Raw genomic sequence first — 26,784 nt, 5'->3', positions numbered from 1 at the left:
TCCTTTTCCTCCATACCAAACACAGCCTGTTTATTCATTTTTCTCCTCAAACTTCGTTTCCTAATAATTTTCGAAATTTCTCCGTGATAGACACGCCAGTTCTCGTCCAAATCAGCTTTTATTATTCTTTTATGTAGACGCTTTATACCTCATTACAGTAGTGATTTTCAACCTTTTCCACCTCGTAGCACACATAAACTGATTACTAAAATTCTGTAGCACACCAAAATGACATTTGTGCTAGTGTGTTTACAAGTATTGTTTCTTGACAAGGGAGTAATAAATGTTTAATATGACTTCCTTGTGTATGAAAGCACGTTTCAATTCTATGAATAACATTTTTGGTAGCTTCTGTTAATATTATCCGAGATATTAATGATGCTTCAGTATCACATTCTAATAATGAATAACAACAAGAGATCAGTAGCATTTAACGTACTAAGTGGTAACAATAAGAAATATTTGTAAACGCAACGGCACATAATATTCCAAATAATTGTTTCATTAGGAGCCTTGTATGACCTTGACCTTTATGTTGTAAACATAAAAAAAATGATGATGATGAGGCTATTATATTGGTCGTAGAAAACTACAAAACTCTTTCCTCTTCATTTATTCCTAATGAATTCCATTTACAAGAAAAACACTGGCTAAGAATTACGTGAACATAGCCTGTACATCTAGAGACGTCACGTAATAGTATACAGATTACAAGAGAACGGACTTATTGTCTATAAAAATCAATAGTCATTTTAATGAAATTTCAAAATGTCTTATACGTATAACACATAAAACATTTCTATAGTAACTGTTCAAATACTTTCGTAAGCTAGTACATATGTAGAGGACTTGTGTAGAGGATGCTTGACCGTGAGATTTACTAGATTTTATTGCTCGTTGTCGTAACCGTCGAATATATTTAAAATACCAAATTAGTATACAGACTATATTTGCTGAGACGCTCGTACAGAGTATAAATCAAAAGAGTATAAAGCAGAGTATAAAGCAGAGTATAAAGCAAAGTAAAATTGCTAATTAATACTCAGTAAATGCTCGCTAGATAATCGTTGATAACTCGGCAGACAGCTCATCGATACAGAAAGATACTCCTAGATACTGATAGATACTCACTCGAATAATAACTCGGATAATCTCTCGGACAATAACTGCTCGCTCGCGATCACGTCCGTTTATTTATACCGGCCGGGGGAGAGTCGGAAAATCCAAATTCGTCTTTATTCGACGGCTGCATGTAGCGGCGACATTGTTTTGCCCGGAGTTTATTTATCATTACGTTTCATGCGTCAAGGCTGTGTGAATGTCCCGAGGCAAAACAACAATGTGAGTCGCTCTCGATTCGCGTCGTCCTTTGACTCCTGTGCCGCTACACATGTATATGTAGAAGCATCAAGTAATAGTACACAACAGTACATCAGATAATATATAGCTTGCAATAAAACATACTTATTGCCTATCGAAAACAATAATCATTTGAATGAAATTTCAAAACGTTTTATATGTATAACGCATGGAATATGCACATAAAATTTTTCTATAGTAACTGTTCAAATATACTCATAAGCTAGTATGTATCTAAAATGTATAGGCATTAAGTAATAGTATATGGACTATAACAGAACATACTTGTTGTGTATCAAAAGCACAAAAAATATTTTGTTCTTCTTAATTCATCTTCCTCTTCACCCATCTCTTCATACCTGTTCTTCTAGCAAAACTGCTTCGAGAATTCACTCCCTCTGCCTTCGATCCTGTTGGAGTTGATCGAGGTTTGCCGACCGTTCTTCGCAATTAGCCCGAGCAAACAGAGAGTGGATTCGACCTTGTTGACCCGGATCTACGGTTCAGCAAGCGACGATTAAGGCGAGTTTTATCTGAAAGCCGTCACGGATTGGGGGAAATGCGAAATTCGATTGGTGATTTTACGACGCTCGCCTCGTCGAAATTGCGACTTCGATGTCGACGATATCGATAAGTAGATTCGTACCTGCGGATCTTGCTGTCGCGCGAAAGAATTCGTTTTCCTTCTGTTTCTCTTCGGTTAATCAACGATAAGGAAATTCTAGGAAAATTGAAGTTCTTCTGCTTGGCTTGTAGTTCTTTGAATTTTTCTTACCGATTCCATTTGGATAATATAATAATCTTTGGATAAGTATAATGGATTATTTATTAAAAAGTACTTTCACTGAAAGTTCAGAGCGCTTTTCTTCGATTAAGCAAGAATAAGAAAATTTCACGAAGATTGAGATCCTTTTTTGTCTTCTCCTCCGTTCGGTTTGTATTTCTTTGGAATTTTTCTACCGATTTTATTTCCATGTATAGTCTTGGATAAGTATAATGAATTATTTACTCAAAAGCAATTTTTGTCAAATAAGAATAGGTTCCATCGACAAGTATTCGTTTAACTCTTTCAACACTGTCAGATATCATATCGAAAACTTTATTTCTAGGCATATCCTATATCCTAACACTCCTAAATTTCTCACAAATGCACAAGCATCTACATTTAGTTATAAGTAAATAGCCTACAACAAACCTACATTACCAGACGTCTTATCAATTACCATTTTATCCTTTGCGAAGATTAACCGGACACTAACTCCGTTCGAATTAAAATTCCCATAGACAGACTTCTATTCTGCTCCAAAATACAGCTTTACCTACAAAGCTGCGCTATAAAACCTCCTAGAAAATAATTTCTATATCACGCGACTCCTCAAGCGTGCCACAGGGAGCTTTTCATTTGCGTCAAATAAAAATACCGATCTCCATGGACCATCCATAGTGTCCGTCGGATGGCACAGGTCATTAGTTCATTGCCTTGCAAATTGATTCGCTCTGTGGCGCGAGAGCCAGAATTCCATTTCTTCGTCATCGCTGAAGCTGTTTCGCAGCGTGAGCGAAGGGATGAGAGCTGGCGTGAGTCGCGGAAAAACCAACTTATTGTGCGAAATTATTGCAGTACCACCGGAGCAGCTTAGCATATTGGACGAGAGCGGAAGGTCTCATATTCCTTATTACGTGCTCGGCCCGTACAGCGAGGGTGCCTCTCTGAATATTACCTGCGTCGCTGCTGGTGGTAAGTACAGTGCACAGAGCTGAAAAGATGATTAGCGAAAAGATGTAGCTGCAAGCGAAGTACCGCTCTTTATCGGTCTTATTCGTATATGCGACACTTTCAAATATGAGTGCCTATCTTTACGATTGTGTTACCTCGCAAATCGACGAGAAATAATGAGAAATATCAGAAATAACCGATCAGCATTCCTTCGCCTGATCACTTTTTCAGCTCGCTATTATACTTGCGCTTCACTTTGCCGTTTTTGTGCCTATGCTTCTCTCTTCATCGGTTGTCGTCATTTTACAAGATGATCCACATAATTTTACATCATAATTTCCTTTATCTGTGTAGTTAAGCCTCCATTAGGCACATCCAGTGATTTAGGCGAGTGATTTAGTAACCTAGCGTGCGTGACAAAATCTAGTCGAGTAATTTAGTAAAACAATTTAATCGAGCAGATTCATTTTAAGATGCGACAATAGGGATGTGCAAGCGTCCTTGATACAATAAATAACGACCGATGACCTATGTCTAGTTGTAATAGTACTCTATACATCGATTAAATTTCTATTTAACTCTCATCCATACCTTTATTTATAACTACCCCTATTTACTTTTATTGCACTAATCTTTACTTTGAATAATAAAACTCGCAAATTTTTACATCGTTGCTTTACATTGTTGCTAAAGAACAAATTGAATTAATTACGAGGTAATCGGTATAATTTCTATTTTCAGAATAATACTATAGTTATATGTTTTGTCTTTTCTGTTTCCATGATAAATCACAAAGATACTCTTTCGTCTTTACCGTTAATTCCGTAATTCTTGCACAAAAATCACTCCATTAAAAATACATTAAAATACTATTTTCCAATAAACTTCTATGAACACATAAATATAAATGTAATTTTAATCGTATAGCAGTAAGAAATGAGAAATCGCAGATACTTTGGCGTCCGATTTTTATCTCCATCGCACTTTTATGCGCTGTTTCATTCGTTTTTACTATCCTACATCACGCATTCTTTATATTCCGACTCTTGCCTCGTACAATTTGATTTTTGAACACGAGAAATTCAACACGATGAAATAGACAGCCTGGTCTTTCCGAGTTAAGATTTCGACAGGTGCTGCGGGACTTCAGCATACAAAGAACCTGCATTGTAATCTTTTATTTAAAAAATTTCTTACTAAAAGTACAATTATGTCGGTTTTTAAACCTTGTTCTGGTTGACCATATTTTTTTCTAAAACAATGATTATAATTATATCTTTAGAAAATAAAAAACATACCGATTACTATATAATTCAATTTTTTTTAAGGCGAATGTAACTGAAATGCTTTAAGCAATGAATTTTTTTCTAATAAAATCCTTATAAAACCTTCCATTAAAAAATTGTTTAAAATATGCCTGATAAAGTTGGGGATTTAATTTTTTAATTTAGGGAAATTCATGTGTTCAACAATTGCAAAAACCAAATGTTTATCAGAATTTTTCAAACATTTTTCCAACACTTAAACGTGCCTTTTTTAAGTTAAGAGAATTAATTTTTTCAAAAAGATCTACGTTTTTCAGAATTGCGAGAAGAAATTTATCAGAAATTTATTTTATCGGCGTATTTGGCAATCCTGTCGTTAGAGATGAGGAAACGTCGACATGTTTCGGCAGATCCTTCGGATACCAATTTCTATTCGCATCAATATTTTTGATCACATTCCATTTTGCATTTGCACGCAATACGATCGACGCTTAATCTCAATGTAACACGACCGACACGCGATCCTCGCGCGTGAAACTTTCCATCAGCGAAACAGCCGGAAGTTGATCGCTTCGGGGAAGAGAAGCATGATTAAAATGAAAATTTAATAGTGCCGGATACCGGCGAAGGAGATGAAGCACACAGCTGTACATCGTGTTAGGTTCGTTACTTGTTACCCGAATATGTATATTCCTGCGTACATACTGGGTGATACATTTGACTTGTCTATTTGTACATTTTCAGTTATTTCTAAATTATTCGTTGATGCTATAAAGGTACAAATTTACGTAATTTTTAGAAGAATACACTGTAATTATTATTTTTCTGCGTTTTTATCGTTTATGTATTACATTAGTGCTGGAAATTCAATAGGACATTTTTTAATGGAACGTGAGGACATGAACGTTATATATATTGTATTAATGGAATTTTAAATAGATTCCACTGAGAAGATTATATACTATATTTAATTTATTAGATTTATGTTATATTTCTTATACTAACTTCGATAAAAAGATCGTATATTATATCTCATTCATTTACATTATTTATTTACACTGCATTTCTTAAAATGATGCAGTATTATTAATAGAAATTAATGAAATTTTATATATATTCTAATAAAAGGATTAGTAGTCATCGGTAAGCTTAAAGATAAAAGAAGTAAAAGGAGGTAGAGTAAAAGAAGTAAGCTACAGTCTGTCTGAAAGATATTTATCGAGATATTCATCATGAAAATCATATTATATTTTAGAAGTTTTACTTGTTAAATCATTTATCCGAAATGCACATTTTTTCAGTTTATTTTAATAAAGTAAATTAATGAGGAAACGATACATATAATCTATATTTATCTAGAAGATGTCTCTTAGTAAATATAGTAACCTGTTCAAAAAGCATTAATTGGAAGCATTAATTTTATTTAGTCGAACTGTACTAATAATTCCTCCAAATTATAAATTTCATCACTTTCATGTTATCAGGATCACCCTGTATACGTGCGCGCGAGCCTGCACGTTTATCTTGTCGCGTCTTTTCCATCTGCGCATCTAACTTCTCCAAGCATACATACCCTTTTAGCATAAAGATCTATGAACAGACGCGAAAGGGGAAGAAGAAAGCCGTGGTACATTGAGAAAAGTAAAGGTTATAAGATAGTACTCTGGCGAACACAGAAGAAAACGTTTACACCAGAAACTGAGAAATGTAGTGAAAGAAAAAACATAGGCACTACAGATGAAACGATTTATTAACCCGTTGTATTACGAGGTTTTTTTAATGGTCGTGTTTGATGAAATGTGTTGTTTAACCGCGCATAAATAGTTTTCTTAAACGTACCAGATCATTTTAAAATAATCGTTTAAAATTATTAGATAATCGTTCTGTGAGTGACGCCAGAGATTTTTATGATGTTACGTTGAAACCATTTGAGAAATTTGGCAGTATGAATTCTAAGTGTGTATCCTTGGTTTAAAAATTTTAATTATCTTAATTTTCAAAAATTTAGTACCGAGAATGGTTGAATTAATTCTTGAGTGTTTTAATTATTTTAATCGAGCAATATTTATGCTGAGAATAAATAACAAAATTAAAAGTTTTTCCATTTTATTAAATAGTTTAACTGTAATATATAATTTCGTTTGAAAAAGAAAAAACGTTTCTAAAATGGATTTGTATATTCGAGAAATCGAGTTATCCATTTTTATGCAATTATGTTAAAAATCTGAAATTTTAAGAACGGTTAGAATGTCGTAAAGATTGAAAATAAATTTTTAACTCTTCGTATGCAAGAAATGTATCGATTTTTGCTATATGTTAAATATCATCTGTATCAGCCTCTTGTTGTATTCATGCACAATTTGCATTATACGAAGAAGTAGGGTAGGAAATAGCGAAACAGACAGGAATTCAGTCTAACTATCTCTAACTACTTCAAGTTGTCTGACTATATATGCAATGGTATTGCTCAAAGGCATTCTACTTCGGTGGGAGCATTAGGCTCTAAACATGGAAACTATTTCATTGGGCTTCTAACCACCTTTCGTGGTGAAATTAATTTTTATTTCGTTTTTCCAAGTTCAGATTTTTTTTCTTTATCATTGTATTTCAAAATCTAATTTCATATACTACTGTAATATAAATTTATATTTCGATTCGTTATTTCGTCATTGTATTTCCTTCGAATGACTTTGTTTCATCAAATATTATATAATAGATTTATTCGTAAGTAGGAAATTAGATATCTGCGCGGTGTAAGTAATATAGGATAACGTCGCGTATGTACTATAAGGTCGGCTTGATCAGTTTTGTTGCAATAACTAGATCACATTTCTATTAATCTCAAACGTAAACATTACGAAATTTCCTATGATGATAATGATGTGTCAAATTTATAAGCGATTTGAGGAGGATTTAGATATTTTCAAAGACATTCAAGTCGCTTGAATTAGCTGATTATGAGAATACGCGATATTCCTCAATGAAAGGAACTCTAATGGATTTGGCTGTACGACATCCTTTACTATCAAATTAATTGTTATGTACACGAGAGTTTACATAATGAAACTATAACTGTGTAATCATGGCATCATGTGTAAAATAGTCTGTAAATGTATAAATAATCTAGGTATCCACATGCAACTTGTTATTTATATAATAATATAGTTAAATATCAGAAATCAGTTGAAATATCAGAAAAGCAAAATTTTTATACGTAGTCATATTTCAATGACCACAGACGGTATAAAAGAAGAAATCATTTTTACCATTTTCCATATACGATTCTAGAAAACAATAAAGAGCTTTCTCGTATTAACCCATTTGAGACCTGTAGACAATACCCTGAACCATGTAATATCTCTCCTCAATAAAGAATTCTCCAAAAATTTGGCGTCTGAGACATCTATACTTTACATTATCAGATAATTCTCGAATTGCTACCAAAAGAATCATTCTATTTAAAGTAATAAATTGTAAAATAACGTGCTAAACATAATAATAATGACAATGGTCCGGATTGCAAATTTATCAAGATATATGTAATACAATTTGCAACTGCAGTACCATTCGGCCACTGGAGACAATCTTGTCAATCTCAAATGTGTTAATAAACTCGGAAAATATTATTCAGTGGTTATTTATTAAGGCGTGAATTTATTACGTCGCCTTCGTAGACAAGAGAGGGCCATATCAGAATATCAATTACTTTCATCAATCACTCTAAACAACCCCAATCGTTGTTTAACATCAAAACACACGTCATACCGGCAGTTTCCTTGAGATATGTCATCCCTGTGCGTCAAAAGACGTGCTTTACACTAGATCGTATACTTACCCGTACGATATTCACGCTTTCACACGTCGGCGGCGTTTAAACGCGCCGCAAACTGCATCTCGTGGTTTGCTTCGCGTTTATTATTTGCGAGAGGGTATTTATTTATAGGAAATTGTAAACAGAGTGCTTGTCGGTACATAATCCAAAGTGTCTAATGCTGTTTCAACAACGTAACATTATTGCACATCGCGTGCTGCAAAATATTTTGCCGACTTCCATTTTCCACCATAAAATTACCGTTTATCGTCCTGCTTCCGTAACTGTGCATTCTATCCAATCGTTTGTTTGTCGTTTTCGCAGAAAATGACTGTGAAAATTTCTCCACTATCACTTTTGCTCTAATTTTGTTCGCTATTATTACTCTATGAGGCTATTATATAATAGTGTGCCTCGATTGGCGATGAATTTGGAAAAAAATTTTGAGGAGAAGGTGAAAGAACATCGTGCAGAAATGGAATTAGAAAATAATAATAATCGCAATAATAATAATCAATAATATCGTGAGAAATTATTTATTTCTCGAACAGATATATAAATATATGCGTATGTAGAAAATTATTTATTTACCTTATCAGTGCATCAACTACTTCGCTGCTTCACGTGTGCTTCTCTTGAAAGCAAATATGATTACTATATAATAACTCTTTCGACGCTGTATGTATACTGTGTTACAAAAAGATAATCGCTCCTACAGTATCAACTAATGATATTAATAAATTAACAAGTTACAGTTTATAGATTATAGATTTCTTTCTTATAATTTTACAATTTTACATTGAATGAGATAATAGAATAATTTGTTATATGAAAACTTCAATTGCGTGTATGTAAAATTTAATTAAATTTATTATACCAAATTTATATTACAATATCTATTAGTACTAATAAGTTCATTAACAATACCGTTCCAATTATGCAAGAGTGTTTGCATAACGAAATATTCTGTAGAATCAAAAATATTCAAACCCAGTAATGACATAGCCAAAATATTAAATTTCATTTACAAACATCCAAAAAAGACTCATCTAAAAACAAGTGAAACATTCAACGTCGATGATGAAAATACTAATTGTACAGCGTTGAGCGCGCTCCCACGATGTATCGTAAAAAATGTTAGATACGATTTTGCAACCAATACCCACCGACCAATCGCACAAATTGCAAAGGATTAAATGTATTATGAGATGAAAATTGGACGGGATGTTTCATCGGGACGTTATTGAACCGTTCGCCGCTCATAGTTTGCGCAAACATGTTCGCTATCTGGAAATACGTCGATACGCTGTTCGATATCATTTTTCGCGCGTCTTTTAATCATCTCTGTGGCCGTATCCACCTGCCTTTTCCAACTCTCCCTGTTCTATTATCTCTTGATTGAGCCAACATATATAAACAAACGGCAAGCAACAACAGCAAAAAATTAAAACGGAAGCAAAATACACAGAAGCATGGTGAGAGATCCGGTGCTGTGGTCTCGATACGGAAAAGTATCGGACGCAGATTTGAAATTCCTATTTCCAGCGGGGTCGTTGATATCTGCGTCAGTCTCCTTCTGTATCAACAGGGGAAAAAGTGAAGAGAGAAAGAGAAAGAAAAAGAGAGAGAAAGAGAGAGAGAGAGGGAGAGAGGGAAAACAAATACGGGTAGCGCGTACGATATATTTTTTCTACCTGTCACGAGTAAAAACAGGAAATGAATCATTGATTTTTCAAAAGCTTGTTGCAGGGAGTGAAATGCATGCTTTGAATACTTGGTGACTAACTATGAAGAAATTTTAATCTGTTAACTAAATTGCCTCTCAATTGGAATTAAAAACTCATAAGTGTTAGTAGTAGTGTAAGTAGTTCTCTTTCTTTTACAAAAAAATTTTAATACGGACTGTAATGAATAGACTGTGGATCTTTATGCAAATTCACATTTTTGTGAATATAGTTAAAAAGTAATATTGCTCGGTTATTTTATATATTTTTTCATATCATCGCATTTTCTGTAATTTTGCACTTTCAAATTTTCTATAAATGCATAAAAATCCTCAGTCTAGTGATGACTTAGATTGACATAAATGTGAGTATAGACAGCCTGACATAATTTAGCTCATGTCGGTAAATCTGTATTATACATGTCGAAAGTGATTTCCGAGTCTCTTTAATCTTTCGCATTCTTCTATGGTGTCCAGTAATTTGGTGGCCAGGATGTCAAGCTGATCCTTCTGCAGTTGTTGATGTAACCTGCTGTATCTGGCGGTTTTTTCTCTTACAGCAAGTACACCGGTTTCTTTATTTATTTATTTCTTCGGATTGTACCAATCTGCCTTCGGAATGGCTCTTGACTTTTTGTTGTGCCATCTTTCTATTGATTTTATATTAGAGTTCGATGCTGTGCTCCATAATTGGCAGGCGTACGTCCATATCGGTTTGAGAATATCAGTTTTATATATCAACAGCTTGTTGTAAATTGTTAGCTGTGATTTTTTTGCCAATCAGCTACCGAAGTTTTCTATGTCTTTCGCTTAATTGTCCCATTTTTTCTTTTCTTTTTTTTTTGCGATGCATGTTCCATAAAAGCTTTTTGTCTAAGTGTACTCTGAGATATTCCTTATTTCCTGTTATAGTAGTAGGTCGTTATTTAATTTTAAAAAGATTTGAGAAAATTTATAACAGGAAACGCGATAGAATAAACATTTTCATTCACCCGAACGTAACTACGATCAATCACCTTAACGCTATTGGTCGAGCAGGAAATAAAGAAAATATCCTTAAACATTCTTTACCGACTCTTCTTCCAAACGAAAAATTCCTGCAATATCTGAGAAATAACAACGCATTCCTAAAAATTCTTTGCCGAACTACGTTCCACGGCCCACGAATTTCGCTTATCATTCTCTATATAACCTATATAACCATATACCTCTAAATAACTGTGGTCGCTGGAACATGCACGTATCAGCAAACTGATTCGATTAGAAGCATAGTTGCGAACGAAACGTAACAGAACGTCAGTTCCAAGATAAAAGGAAAAAGAGAACGAATACTAACAAAGAGAGGATGAAAGAAGGAGGTAAAAAATGGAGAATGTATGGAATTTTTATTGAATCCTTTTTTTACGCGTTCGATGAAAGATACGAGTAAAGCGAGGCACGAAGCGTGGCAAACGAAAGCACCGTTTTCGGACGTCGTTCATTCTGTTTCGTTCCGAACAGGTCGGCCACAACCACGTGTGACGTGGTGGCAAGAAAATGCTCTCCTCGACGACACTTACGAAACCGTCGGCACTAAGAGGGTACGGAACGTGCTGCGATTAGAAAAGCTGGGTCGCGAACACCTCGGCGCGATTTTGACCTGCCAGGCGTCCAACAACAACATGGTCACTCCTATTTCCAGCTCTGTCACGCTCAATATGAATCGTAAGTAATTTTGATACATCATTAAAAGTCATGATGCTGATTAGAGTATAGAATAGTAAAAGATAAAAAGATTTATCAGAAGCGTGCAAATATTCTTCATTCTGAAATACGGGGATTCTCCAGAAAGTATTACGCGTTTACGTATAGAAACCATATAGAACGATGGAGCGCACTTTAGATCACCTAGCTTCATTCATGTATTAATATAAGTCATATTTAGTATGAAGTAGTTTTATTTGCGTAGCCCGTACCGAGCACGAAGTAAGCCTGCACTTGGCAACCTCCTCGGGTTATCTTGTCAGCATTTGACCATAAAACACAACACTATCCCCACGAGTCCAACACCCGACAGCCGAGAGCGGGGGCCTCAAACCCCCGCGACTGATCTCGGCCCCCGTAATACCAATCTAGATCATTAGCGGAACTGTCGTAACTAACACTACGGCCTTCTCACTATCACTTGAGGCCCGTGTAAGCTCCGTCACTGGTAATACTGGTAGGAACTCACGTAAGCGAAACTCGATAAAGGCCGAGACCTTGGTCCTGGGACGTTCCCCGACGGTCCCTCCGTTATAGCTCGGGTCCGTGGGTTCGCCGTACCCAAATGACACACGTAAGCGGGATACAGCCGAGATACAGTATGTGGTCAGTATTTCGGCGGTCCTCTCTGCGAGAGCATAAGTCACACCAAATTTTGCGTTCAAATATTTAATATCGCACGTTTAAAATGACAATGTGTCTAAGTGCGAGAATTCAATAGGGACAGAGAAACTGTACGTGATCGTAAGGATTCGTGCTTTTATTACAGAAGAGCTCAAGAACGTCTGCGATTTCATTGCAAATGATACACTATTCGAACGAGACAGTTTACCATTTTTTTTTGCAAAACTTAAAAATCTTTTGGCTCGATAACGCTTCACAAGAAACAATCATTTAAAGGACTGTGTAAGACGATAAGTGTTCAAATAGGGCTGTTGGTTGTACTGAAAAATAACATAGTATATATACTAAAGTTACAAATACAGAAAATTTCTTAAAATGCATTTGTATTATTGTTATTTCAAGACAGTGTTACTTTCTCGACGACCCTCGTATATGTAAAATATATAAAATACATGTTCATCATTAGAAATCTTAATACTGATTGAAGTACAGAATAAAAAATAAAAGGATATGCCAGTGCTATGATTCCTGATATAAAGTCAAAAATAATTCTAATATGTACCCATTAGGGTAGATTGAAAAAATCAAAATTATGTAACTATTTTCTAGTAGTGAAGAAAAACTTGACTCTACTCTTCTAGATTAAGTATGCAAAATTTGGTTTCTGTCAAATGAACTTTTTAGAAGGAACACTTGAAAATTTGTCGTATCTAGTTTCCTAATTACGTGACATTTCAATTCCACTTATTTCCCTGCCATTTCACTTCTAAAACTTGATACAACGATACAAAGAAACAAGATTGGACATGATACAACAAAATACAACAATCTACGCCAAGAGTAAATAATTCACCTCTATGAATGTATACAATAACACGCGCCATTCATAGTGCCAGAACAAATAAAAGCAGGAACCGTAAACCTGAAAACACACATTTCCATCCACCACCCACACAAAATCCAATCTCCTAAAAAGAAAGCAAAACACTGCAAAAAGAACATCCACTACACTTATTACTCTGCCACAGCAAACAGAATTTCGAGCGAAAGTCAATTTCGTCATCGAATCAACTTCTGGTAGAGGAAAAAAAAGTAGAATAGTGTTTAAACTGCTCTTAATGAAACCGAGATTCGATCCTGCTTCTCCATCAGAAGACAAATGTTAAACAAATAATTGAACAACGGAGGCTGCTAAAACCGTGTTTCATATTGGAAACTTTCGCAAAATAGTTTCCATTAACCATGGAACCATTCGAAATGATTACTCAAACACTCGACAGGTTCCATAAACGCGGCGGAATCTTGCCTGCAACTGATAGTTCTTTCGAGCAAAGAGGGCTAATGGATGGTACGCGTGTTTCAGTGAAACCATTGTGGGTCCGCATGCAAGGAGAGAATCGTCCATTTAGCGCAGGCACCACGTACGAGATCGGCTGTGAGATAGTTGGAGCGAGACCAAATCCGAAGATCACGTGGTCGAAAGGAAGTTTGATGCTGAGGAACGCCAGACAGACGGTAAAATTAACATTTTCAAGGTGTAATAAAATGTAGAAAATAATTATAGTGAAAAGGGAGAGAAAGAAAGAAAGATAGAGAGAAAGCACGAGTATGTAAATATTAAATTCATTATTGTATCATCATCTAACGATACTAATCTCGTCAATGGCTACAAAACATCATAGTTGTACTTCAAAAATAATTAAACACTTGTAGGAAATTTTTATAAATACATTATGTATATTATACGAATTATTTTAGAAAATTACTATAATGGAACGCAACATCTACCAACATGTATCAACATATAACATGTATCATGATTATATTGGAAAAGTTTGAAATAAATCTGAAAATTTGCATAGAAGCTGCAACGTACTTAGTGCATGTATATATTTCACAGAAACAGAGACGACGAAAGATTTGAAGCAATCAATTGTTCATTACATTAATAAACCTTAATATTCTTTGACATTTATTATATGCTTAAGACGACTATCATGCCATATACTAATTTTTTTCTAAATATGTGTGCGCAGTAAATATTTTATGATTTCTATCTACATTTTCACATTGTTTCAAATTTTATCAATATAATCATGACAGTCGTATTTCATTACGGTACTAGTGAAATTTCAAAGTGTTTTACATAACATATTACATTACATAACAATATATAAATACAAATTTCCTACGGTAGCTGTTCGAATACTTTCACGAGTCATTGTAAATATACAATGCCACCCAAAACCTAACAAACACTACTTTCGCTATCTTCGAATCATCCGACCCGAGCAATATTTCTCTCTTATAAAAATTCCCATTATACCATCACCTAAAACGTTAAACACAAAAGGAGATCCACGAAGACGTCCGATGCAACAGATTCAGTTTTCCAGATTCGAGGCCGAAGGATTTAATTACACTATGAAAAAAACATGCTCTCGTGTTCAAGAAGCTCGTCGTAATTTCTCTCTCTCTCTCTCTCTCTCTCTCTCTATGTGTGTGTGTGTGTGTGTGTGTGTGTAAGTCTGTTCCGTAACTAATATTTTGCAAGCGGCCGCGCAATTTCACCGCGAAAAGCAATCGTGCTAAGTCTCTAGCCTTTGTTCTCTTTTTCACACACACACACACACACTTTCTCTCTCTCATTCTTTTTTGCACTTTCGTTCCCTGGGGGTTCGACTTCCGGCGGCCGTCAGCTTCAACTTCCCTAAATCAGCTTCGCGGCCAGCGTTTGTTTTTTCTAGCGTGGATATAGCTCAACGATCAGGCCGACCAGTTCGGTAAACTGTTTTAAATTCATGAAAGCCATCCCACAGATGAGCCCCGACTCCAACGTCACCACCAGCATTCTCACGTTCGTACCGACTATCGAGGACGCTGGCAAGTTCCTCTCCTGCCACGGCAGCGTGCCGGATATCCCGGATTCCGAGATGGAGGACGGATGGAAGCTCGATATACACCGTGAGTGTGTTTTCATTGAAATTTCATAGTGACGATCTACGGGGAGTGGAGGTAAACGTCTCTCGGCGATATTTTCTTCCACGATAGGTGGTGGTCATACACCTACCATGAAAAATAGAGAACAAGTAACAAGACAGTTTCGATCAGCTGATTTTCAGAGATAGGTGTTGTGTGTGTTTTTTGGGCTTTGAATGGAATATTTTCTGTTTGGTTGCGGCGAAAATAGAATTTTTAGAGTAGAAAGGGATTTGTCGTGCTGCGTCAATCACTATCGTGCCAAATAATAATTCTCTTTAACCCCCCTTGCATTAACTATTATGCTTCTTGTATTTGCAAAATTCCAACATATAAAGTCAACTAATATTTACTAAATTAAATTGTATAAAGACGTAAGAAGAATTAATCTTATAAAAACAGATAGACTGTATATTTTTTCGATTCAAATCAAAATATTCGTCTTCATATTTATTAAATTGCCTACTTGATACTATAAACATAACTAAACAAATTAAACTTTTTTAAATTATATTCCTAGCTCATCAATTACATCGATAACTAAGAAAATCAACATTTTTAATTATGTCCAGAAAAATATAATTTTGCGTAAATATTCACAGTCCATCAATGAAACATAAAATACTAAAATACTTTCAGGACACCTAATTATAAGCCTGATCCTAATTTCCCTAATCTCAATTCAACGCTCCAAAAATAGCAAAACAGAATCAAAGGAAAGCAAGCGTTGATTACGTAAAATTGTAGAACGGGGGAGAAGAGACGGGAAAATTTGTCAACAGTGTCGAGGACAGATCTAGAAATCTGTCTGATTGGTTTTCCGACGGGGAAAAATTTGGAAATGCTTCAATCGGGTTTTCGCAATGTCTAGTCTACGAGGAAACACGGCCATATAGCTGTCCAATAAAAATGAAATATGGTTGATGAGCGATTTATTGCGTCGCGTCGTGGAACGTAATTTAATTCGCCTAATCGATAGAGCAACGCATTGACGACCGATTGTTTCGAGTGGTGAAAACTCTCTTCTCTGAAGTTTGTCTCGTCGACAACAAACCAGGAACTCTAATGCGAAACGCGTGTCGTCATGGCCATCTATTCTTCCAGTCAACTTTCCATGGTACGTAGTTTACTTGGATTAATTAAAAATTTTAATTAATTCTTTCGAGGCTTCGCAGACTGCGCCAACTGAAAAGTTCAAGCCATAGAACGATGATAACGTTGCTGCAGTATGCAGGAACGGTAACACGATAGTAAAACGTGAGAGCTTTTGAAAATTATTAACCTTAGAATGTACAGTATGATATATAATATTTCGTAGTCGGGAAATGAAAGAAATGTAATCCGTTATTGTATAGGTAAAATAATAGAATGAAATATAATAATTGTGAGGAAACTGAATAATATACGTAATATCAAATTTCGGTGATAATGTTTATAAGTCATGTCAAATGTCAAAGATTGAGATTAAAAGTTTCGATAATGCAAATTGAAAATATCGAACATTCTTAACCCCTTAACCTACAACTACGGGCATGGCCCGTAGTACGATGATCGGGCCAAACGTAAATATTACGGGCATAGCCCGTAGTACGATGATCGGGCCAAATATAATATATATTATAATATATAATAGCTTGTTTACGTTTTGGGCCCAAAATTCTTGAACGTAAATCATACGTTAAGGGGTTAAAATTTGTAATCTGTGATTCAATGTTTTTTACATAATCGCTTTTAATACTCGAAGCAGATATTTCACGAATAAAGAAGTTACAACAGTAACAATAACAATAAAAGATAGTAAGCGGAATATCTGTCTTTCGAGAAAATTGAGATTACAACTTTCAATCATTCGAATTGAAAATTTCACCCATTTTTGAAATTTTTAATCTCTAATTAAACAGTTTTTATTAGTGATCGCTTTTAACATACACGAAGTAGAACAAAGAAATCAACAATGATAATAAAAGGAATATCTAGAAAACAGAATATCTGTAGTATTTTCCAACGTTCTTCTCACCATTTTTATTGACAATGCACGAGTTCTATTGTTTTGCTATCCATCCTATCACCACGGTAAAGAGTGCTTCGAATCTCAAGCAGTTAGATTGCCACGATCGATGCATTCTCTCGCATTCGAGTCTTCCGTTTTTAGACATTTCTTTCGCACATGCAGCCTTGTTCTGCATTGAGTAGTCATCCTTCTGTAAATTTCCGCTCCACTAACACCCACACCACTTAAGAACCTGATGACAGCACACGATTCCCCCGATGTGCAATCTTACAGTGGAACAAGTTTCTTGGCAACCAACCAGAACACATTATAAACAAAACATAAACGCTCAGACCAGAAGCATATCGATGCCAAATATTTAAAAGAATATTTTCAATGTACTATTCGGACCATTTATTTCGATTCCTTCTCGTTTCTTTTCTATTTTAATCCATGAATAGTCTAGAAAGTCTACAGAATAGTCTACAGAAAGAACAATTTGATATTTCTCTGGGGCAGGTAAATATTAATATCTGCCGATTCAGAAAATTTTTAATTAATAAAAGCAAACTACCGAAGCGCAAAAGCAAACTAGCGAAGCGTCCTGTTTTGCGACCAAGTTTTCAGGACAGAAAAAAAAGCTCTGCTCCCCAGCGGCTTAAACCCAAAAATTGTATCATACAACGAAAAATGTAAAGCGCCGACACATAATACAGCATGGCTACGTTGTACCGCCGCGTATCGGTACCTTTGCCTAACATACCATTACAAAAATTCACCGTTTATTGTGAATATGTACCTAAAACTGTATTCTTGGACTCAATAAACTTTAAATCTCCCTCAAAAAAAATGACGGCAGCACAGTGGTTAGCGCCTTAGGTTACGAACGTTCGGAACCCGGGTTCAAATCCCGGCGACTGGAGTCCGATTTTTATTCCACGCATCTAAATTAGAAGAAAAATAGCAGATCCCATCAGCAACATCTACATAGCCAGCATCTACAATTATATCACGGTCAACACCTACACCTCACGCTTCTCAGTTGGTTGGCAAATGTCAATCTAATTAATCGATGATAGTACAGAATGTTTTGAATGTTCTGTAGATCTTTCAATTCAAAATTCTGTCAGCTCATATTATTTTAATTAAAAAGCAAATGATTATTGCAAAATTATATTCTATTAAAAAGTAAAATATAATATCGCGTCTTTGATTTAAAAAAGCGAAATTTTTACTAATCCGTCGAACGACAAATATCCCCCATCTACTTGACACGATTCGTGCTCCTTATTTCCTTTGCCACCCTCTCTAAGCACCCGTAAACGCGCCTTTTAGCGCCGAGTCGTCTCAAAGGCCGTCGAAATCGCATTCGCCTACCGAAATTAAAAACTCGCGTGTGTCATCGGCGTCAGAGAAACGAGCAAAAAGAAGGGGTTGGGGAACTTATTTATCCGTTGAGATTCTGTCAAGTTGGGGCCCGTGTATTGACTTCACACTCGATATTTCGCTCTCGTTATTAGCAAGAAATCCGCTGCTCCCTCGTGACCGTTCGCTCGATATCGTTTCTTCGTCGTTGAAACTCGAGCAAGAACCAATGAACGAACGAACAAAAACAACGAGAAAGCAAAATAAAAAAAAAGACGAAGAGAATAACAAATAAGAACGATAGAGGGGATGAAAGGAAAGGGGTAGCAAGAGAAAGAGAGGGTAAAAATCTGTAAAAGAGCAGCCGTGATAGCGATTTACGACGTTCGCCAACCAGTTCTTGCTTATGATTTCATTCGACCTCGGTTCTCGTAATGCGAGTCCATTGAACAAATCCGTTAATTCCGCCGCAAGATCTCGCGCCTGCAATAACGAGTAAATTTTTCCTTATTCCTTCCCGCCAGCTGAAACCACCTCCCCGTCTCTGTGTTACCGTCTCGCCCGCTGAAATTACCGACTGGCGCGATTATCGATGGAAAAAGAGAGTGGTTCAAGGAGAAAAGAGGAGATGATGGATTTCGTAGGTAAATGAGCAAAAAAGAGGAAAGAAACTGGGAAAAAGCAGGATGGAGGAGAAAATATGTTAAAGCTTGATGTGAGGCGTGGTTTATGAGTTAGAAACCATTGCCATTTTTGCTATAGTACTACAATTTAGAGTATTTAATGTCGAATTATTTTATTGGAAATCTCATGGTTTCTAAAATTTATTTTCATTGTGAAATATCGAAAATATCATATCGTTGGAAATTTCTATTTTTCTTTTCTTTTTTTTTTTTTTATACCTGCGGAATTCAGAGATTAAATAGCACACTGCTTAATTAAACATGAGAATTCAGAATTTAAATAATACACTGCTTGGTTACACATCAGAATTCACAGCATAGAATACATAGAGTTTAGAAACAAATATAGTAGCACAACAAGTGTAACTAAACAACCATTGTTAGCAATCGCAAGCATTCATCATTCTACGCGATTCTAAATTCAAGCTCGATCCTAAGTGAATAACTGGTCGGTTCTTTGTGTGAATTGACCAGTACACCACGTGCAAATTTGATCAAACCCAAAGTCACGATGTATACATGAAGATCATAATATGAAGACTACACAAGTAGGAAATGATAAGCGAAGTTTCTAACATTTCACTGGAAAACAAAGTTTTAAAATTTAGTACGTTGTCAATCAGTCTTTCGGACCTACTCATACTCGTCAAAATTTTCAAAATACTAATCTTCATCGTATTAGAATATCGAAGATACTAAAATACTGCTTAATACCGTATGATGTTATTATATTGAAAATATTAAAATCGTGTTGTAGAAATATCGTGTTGTATGGAGGTTGTCTATACATCATATTAAAATCCTTCTTACAATCATAAATTAATATTAAAGCAAAAAGATTCAACAAAAATATACTCGTCATAATACATAATATACTCCTCCTTTGATAACTCCTTTTTGCATAATATAGAGCACGAAAAAAAAAAAATCGAGAGAAATAGCAAGTAGAAAGAGAATATGAGAATAGAAGATAGAAAGAAGAGCAAGAGCAGTCACGAAGGAAGGTGCAAAGAAAATCTGATGGGAAGAACGAGTGGAACGAACTTCTAAACTTATGGGATAGAGCAATAGGTGGATAGAGAAAGGAAAAACGAGTTTTATACGGGGAGAAAGAAGGTTTTGGACGAAAACGAAAGGAAAGAAATCGAGAAAACGAGAGAATCTTGAGCCATGGATGGGCATGTACCATTAATTTCCGCGAAGCTGAACTGATCCTTGTTTTCTTCTTTTTCTCCCTCTTTGTTTCACGTTCGTGTCCTCTTACTTCCACCTTGTTCGCTGTCTAGTCGAGGAAAACTTTTATATTGGACAGCGGAATCACGGTGTTAATCTCCAGGAATGGTGGTAGGAATAGCGAGTTTGCATAACGACCGGTTCGTTATGAGATCGGTTTAAGAGGTTGTCGCGAAATCTACAGGCGTGTTCCATGCGTCCTGCTGGAATAAAAAGATTTTATCGTACGAAGTCATCCACTCGATTCTGTCGCGCAAACGATTATTTGAAACGTAATTCTAGACCCGTGAGAACTACTCAAGGATGGTTTTTGCAAATGATTTAGTCAACATCTGTGAGAATAGCACTATAAATAGAAATACAGAAAAGAAAATAAGGATTACAAACACTATCTTTTAATATTTACCTTGGAATTTGTTTAACTCCTTTTAATTTCATTTGTTGTGAAACACATTTCTATGCAAATATTCAGTTAAATATTCCATACGTGCATCGGTGAAACCCAAAAATTTATACGCAAAATATAAAACATAATATTTTTAAATAATATGTGGAGTATGTCAAATATGTATGCATGTATGAGTATCAGAAATGTGAAGAAGCGATGAAAGTTGTTTGACTTCATGGAGGAAAGTTAATAAGATATTTCGATTTTTTTTACACTCTTATCTAAGGAGATTTCAATGCCGATGTAACTTCTTTAAATGAAATATACAATATACACTTTTTCTATATACCATTTCCTATATACCGTTCGATGCATTTTTTAATTCTCTACAAAAAGGTATTGGGGTATTATGGACGAAAAATGACTAGTTTAAAAGATACTTTGACTTTAATCTTGTGCAGTTTATCGTAAGAAAGACAAGGAAAGATAATGCAGTGCGTTTATGTTTATATTTTTCAACGCAATGCTGTATAAAAAGAATGTATAATTCCATTTTAGGGAGTTACATTGGCATTTAATCTATCTAAATAATAATGTAAAAAAAGATCGAGAGATCTTATTAAGTTTCCCCCATGAAATCAAAGAACTTTCATCCGAAACATTTTTTGGCACTCCTGATGCTTACAAAAATAATCACATGTACACATTTAAAACGAACGTACTCTATATTTATGTGTAAATGTTATAACGTTTATACGTAATATTGTATGTGACCATATGAATATATTTTCTATTTAATCTGTAAATTTCATGTTGCGCCTAATTTACGGATAATTAGTGTATAGATTTTGTTAAGGAAGTATCGATCGAATCGTGGCATAGAAACATCAATTCCTTGGAAGAGTGTGTTGTTGTCGAAAAAACATTGTGCGATGATACAGGAAAACATTGGACCAGTTTGATATATTGTATCTTCCTGATCTCAGATCGCCTGGAGGCTGGAGCCAAGAAAGGATTAACAGCGACAATTGATTTTGTTGTTATCAGAGCAGACAATATTGCGTTAAATACAAGTGGGAATTTAACCTACTTGTGTTGAAAATTATGGATAGTAAATAGATGTTCGGTGTGTAAACAGGGTTTATCATGCAAGCTTATATTGCTGCAAGCAAACTGATTGCTTACCTCATAAACTATACCATATACCGGTAAGTACGCGTACACTCGAGAGAAATATACTCCCCTTTAGTATTTTATAAATTAATAAAAATAATTAATAAAATAAAAATAATGTTATTTTCTAACGATAGTGATTGACGATTATAATTCTTATAACTGAAACTCTTTTCATACACATTTAATATTATATATACTCATTATAAACGATTATACACATATTATTATACTTGTACAATGCTTGCAATTGCTAATTATCTCTTCGAAATATACAGGGTGGTTGGTAACTGGTGGTACAAGCGGAAAGGGGGTAATTCTACGCGAAAAAAGAAGTAGAAAATATGCAATAAAAATTTTTCGTTTTAGGCTTTGTTTTCGAGAAAATCGACTTTGAATTTTCGCTCGGTACGCATGCGGTACGTTATAACGGATCTCACTGTAGATCGTTGTCTCGATGGAAAAATTAAAAAAAATATTAAAAAAAATTTTTTATCCTATATTTTCGACTTCTTTTTTCACGTAGAATCGCCCCCTTTCCGCTTATACTATCAGTTACCAACCATCCTGTATATAATCCTCTTATTATAATATTTCCACAATGTTGGACCATTTTTTTATAAGTTCATTTGAGTTCTAAAAGAGGAAACAATCTCCTCTTCTCGTATCTTACAGTGCACGGAAGTTAACGCCATATTTAACAATACTCCTAAGCAAAACGTAATTATATATTTTAATTACAGAAAACAACAACAATCTAATAACGAACACAACTCCCAACACAAACATGCACCACAGTTTTCAATATCCCAAAAATGAACTTGCAGCATCTCCATCAACCATACCTAAAATACAGATCCTATTTTCCACCTATTTATGATCCAACTCAGCAGCAAACTCCACGCATAAACAAAACAATCCTATTTCTTGCCTATCGCTCTAACTACTTACTTACACTGCATCCAAGGCGCAAAACGTACTCGCGCGCTGGGTGCAGTTGCCCGAAACAAAACATTGTACCATTTCTTACACAACGACATGGTTAAACTTTCAGACGAACCGGTGGTTATGCTCGAGCTTGGGAGCAATCTGAACTTGAGCGCAATCCGCGAGGGTATCGACGTTTATTTCGAGTGCAACATCAAGTCGAATCCGTGGGTTTACAAAGTCTCCTGGCGGCACAACGTAAGTTCAAACCAACCATAATCGCACCCCTTTTCATCTATTAAGTCACCTGATACATTAAAATAAATTAAAATTATTAAAACATCGAATGAAAATAAATTTTAAAATACAAACGCAACGATCTCTTTTACTATACTAAGAAGTCGAAAACAGCAAATCTTGAAATATGTCATTGTTCCTACAAATGGGAAATACACTACCGGCTAAAAACTTGGAATTATCATGTTACGTAGATCTCGACAGACAGAATCACAAAAAGAATCGGTTTATACTTCCGCAATCTTAGAAAACTCTTTGATAGAGTAAAACTCCGTTCGTATGAGTTAGTGAAGGAAGAAATAATTTATATGATTGCAATTCATGTAATAGGAGCCCATTGATTCTCCTCCCACACCTATGATTTTTTATTCATATAATAAAAGTTCACGTTCGAATAAATAAATTCAACCAACGAGAGTTCATTCGATCAGACATTCACTGGATTCGACTAAATGGAGTTCATATGAACGCGTAATCTGCTATAAGTAATCGTATACAATTGAAAATTAAACTAAGTAAACGATAATATTCTTGATAATATGATTGATAAATGTTTCAAATTTATATTAAAATCAACAAGTAATTCAATGTAGAAGAACAATTGAAGAAGTGTCGACTCCAAATCGTTGATCGATAGTATATGTTCTATGTAAGACGACGACGACGACGACGACGATGGGAACGGGAGCGATGGAACGCTCGCTAACAGCCGGATAACGAAATTGCGTGGCAGTTCCGGAATCGATAATTTAGAAGCAAGCCTTAATCGAAAGACGAGATAAGGGGGACGGGTTAGCGCAGCTGTGACGCGAAGTTTCTGTTTAAAATTTACATGCTGATACGGGCCGATCGGGAACCAATGTGTAAGCGTTCTTTGAACTAATAGCCAACGTTCCGCATCGGTAAGAAATTTATCGGCGAGCTTCGGGAACCGTTGACGTAACCCTAAGCGCTTCAAGCTTCTCCTTAAATGGAGTGAAGTCTGACGGAGATCATCGTTAATAGGAAGTTCACAGGGGGGAACCGCGGCAAGTGATGTGCACCGATTTTCTTGGGACTTTGATGTTAGGCCAGGCGTTAGATGGTTTGGCTTTAGATTGATAGACCAAGTTCCTGGAGAAATATCTTAAATTTCAAATTTCTCAAGTTTGGCATGTCATGCTACCTTTAGGGTGATACGCGAAAGAATCTTGTTTCATCTATTTTAAGATACATATTATATTATCGTTAAGGAATGAAAGATGATTAATAATTAAAGATAATAGACATAAATTAAAGAAAGAATAGTAATGATTAGAATTCATTTCCAGAGTCAAATGAATTTTTTCTTTTTTTACATTTTTCTTCTTCGGTTTTAAGTTGTGTTTGAATTCGATCTTTGTAACTAACAAGTACATGATAGATATATGTAAATATAGATTAAAGATGATAGGTTATTAGCAAGAAGAAATTAAAATTTATTTGTCGATTTAAAGAAAATTCTTCCCTTTTGTAGCTAATATAAATTGTTTTCTGTATTACTTGAATTCAACTTTTGTATTATTCATTGTATCAAACGAACCTTAAGTAATTACATGGCTGAAACTAGTAACAAATTAATAATAAAAGCTATTGAAATAAGTGGCAATGCCATCCCACTTTATTCGCCAATTACTTCGCTTAAGCAGAATCGCAGAATTAACAGAAACAAAAATAGAACGATGTAGCTTTCATTTCGACGTAGAATTTACTGCACAAATTTTGTAGTATAGAAAGCATAGAATAAATAAGCTTTCTACATAAATTAGTAGGTACCTTATAACACGCATTACTATTTATATTAATTATCAAGTTTGTAAAGAGAGATTATATCGACTAATTACAAATATAAATTCGTGCATACCAAATAAACTTTGTACATACATTAACTAATAATCCATAACTCTACACTAATTATCAGAAATTTGACAGAGATTGCATAGATTAATTACAAATACCAATTTCTACAAAATAAATATGCTTTCTATGTAAATTAACCAACAACTATATTACTATATTATTTACCTCGATTATCAAGAAATATTAATCGAAACGTCGCTTTTGCAATATAAGATCTATGTGGCTGGAAACTTTTCCATGCATAATGTATATAATTAAATGATCCAACAAATAAAATATTTTATTTACTATTTAACAAAATTTCATGAATTTCGGTGCGTAATTGTACGTGGCTGCGTGGTAATACTTCGTAAATCTATTGAAACTACTATGAACAAAATGACGAAATCAAAATTAAAAGATTAGTCACTCTCTGGTCGTTTATTCAATAAAATATTTGATCTGTCATGTAACAAAGCTGTATTAATATCGGTACATAATTATACGTGGTTCTGTGATAAAACTTCATCAGGCTATTGGAAGTTCTACGAATGAAATAACTGAGGGAAGTCAATTGTTGTTCGCGACCGATCCGATGAACCAACGATGTGGGACGTGATTGGTATTGAGCTATGGCAATCACAGCGAGAGATTTGTTTAATCATTAGTTGTACCAATGAACGGGTTTCCTATTCAATATTAATCTGTTTGATATTGACGCGTTCAATCTACCGCGGATCACTGATTGGTTACATAGATGCGATATCCCATTTACGATTAACTCAAAAATATTCTTCCAGCATCTCTTAATTGACAAAATTTCCATTTACTATTAGCTTTCGAAAAATATTCTATTAAGAGAAAAAAAATGCAAAAAAGAACGTAAACCGTTCCTGATTTCTTACGCTTTTCTCGCAAGCCGTCATTATTAATTCCGTTTGCGTTTTAAGGCGAATGCATTCTGACAGTACATCTCACCCGTTCTTTAACGTGCCTTTACGTTTCATAGCCCCAGTCTCCCCAATAAGAGAATCGTATATTTTGCATTACTACGTTCCATTGTGAATATTTTAGCCAGCGAAGTGTAACTTTACTCTTTCGCCAGCGCAGAACAACTCCACAGTCCTTAGACGGAAAGTAGGAAATAATTTCAACTACTTCGTTAATATCATTTTTTCGCACAGTTGTTAAAAAGAAAAAATTTTAATTAACTTCATGACGTTCGATTATTCTTATTTTAACCGTCGAAATAAATAATGTATGTATGTGATTACAGTAGAACCTCAATTATCCGACGTGATACGTGAAAATCATAGAAAACATTTTAATAATATTACGTTGTACGTGTATTTAAGTTTGATTAATTATTTAATCAGTTGAAAGTTTGGTTAACCGCTTTCACAATACCTGACTATTTACGCTTTTATACACTTTGTGTTAAAAATTTCATGATAAAAATGAAGTTGTAGTAAAGTTTAGAACATTTCGAATAATACAACCTTAGACAGGACTCTAATAACAGAGACTCCATTGTACTTCGAAGTAAATCTACCTATTCGCAGAATTGATAATTCTTAGCTGCGGTTAGGTCAATTGCGACGAAGGCAAACCATAGACAGCAGACAAGCGACGAGGGCTTCGGGGTTTTCA

The 26,784-nt window shown here is 34.9% G+C and overlaps 1 protein-coding gene across 4 annotated transcripts in view; it reads left to right on the top strand.

The window, feature by feature from the left end:
* LOC117236652 (hemicentin-2-like) overlaps nucleotides 1–26,784 on the top strand; it is a 574,361-nt gene that overhangs the window by 477,461 nt on the left and 70,116 nt on the right. For all 4 annotated transcript variants that reach the window (XM_033499780.1, XM_033499782.1, XM_033499779.1 and 1 more), the window contains exons 5-9: nucleotides 2,981–3,097; nucleotides 11,376–11,579; nucleotides 13,606–13,757; nucleotides 15,062–15,206; nucleotides 23,108–23,238. In XM_033499780.1, coding sequence (XP_033355671.1) covers nucleotides 2,981–3,097; nucleotides 11,376–11,579; nucleotides 13,606–13,757; nucleotides 15,062–15,206; nucleotides 23,108–23,238 — 749 coding nt within the window. The remainder of the gene's footprint in view (nucleotides 1–2,980; nucleotides 3,098–11,375; nucleotides 11,580–13,605; nucleotides 13,758–15,061; nucleotides 15,207–23,107; nucleotides 23,239–26,784) is intronic.

The sequence above is a fragment of the Bombus vosnesenskii genome, unplaced genomic scaffold, assembly GCF_011952255.1.
Source record: "Bombus vosnesenskii isolate JDL3184/JDL3185 unplaced genomic scaffold, Bvos_JDL3184-5_v1.1 scf7180000013351, whole genome shotgun sequence".
Taxonomy (NCBI): Eukaryota; Metazoa; Arthropoda; class Insecta; order Hymenoptera; family Apidae; genus Bombus; species Bombus vosnesenskii.
This window is presented reverse-complemented; position numbering and strand designations above follow the sequence as displayed.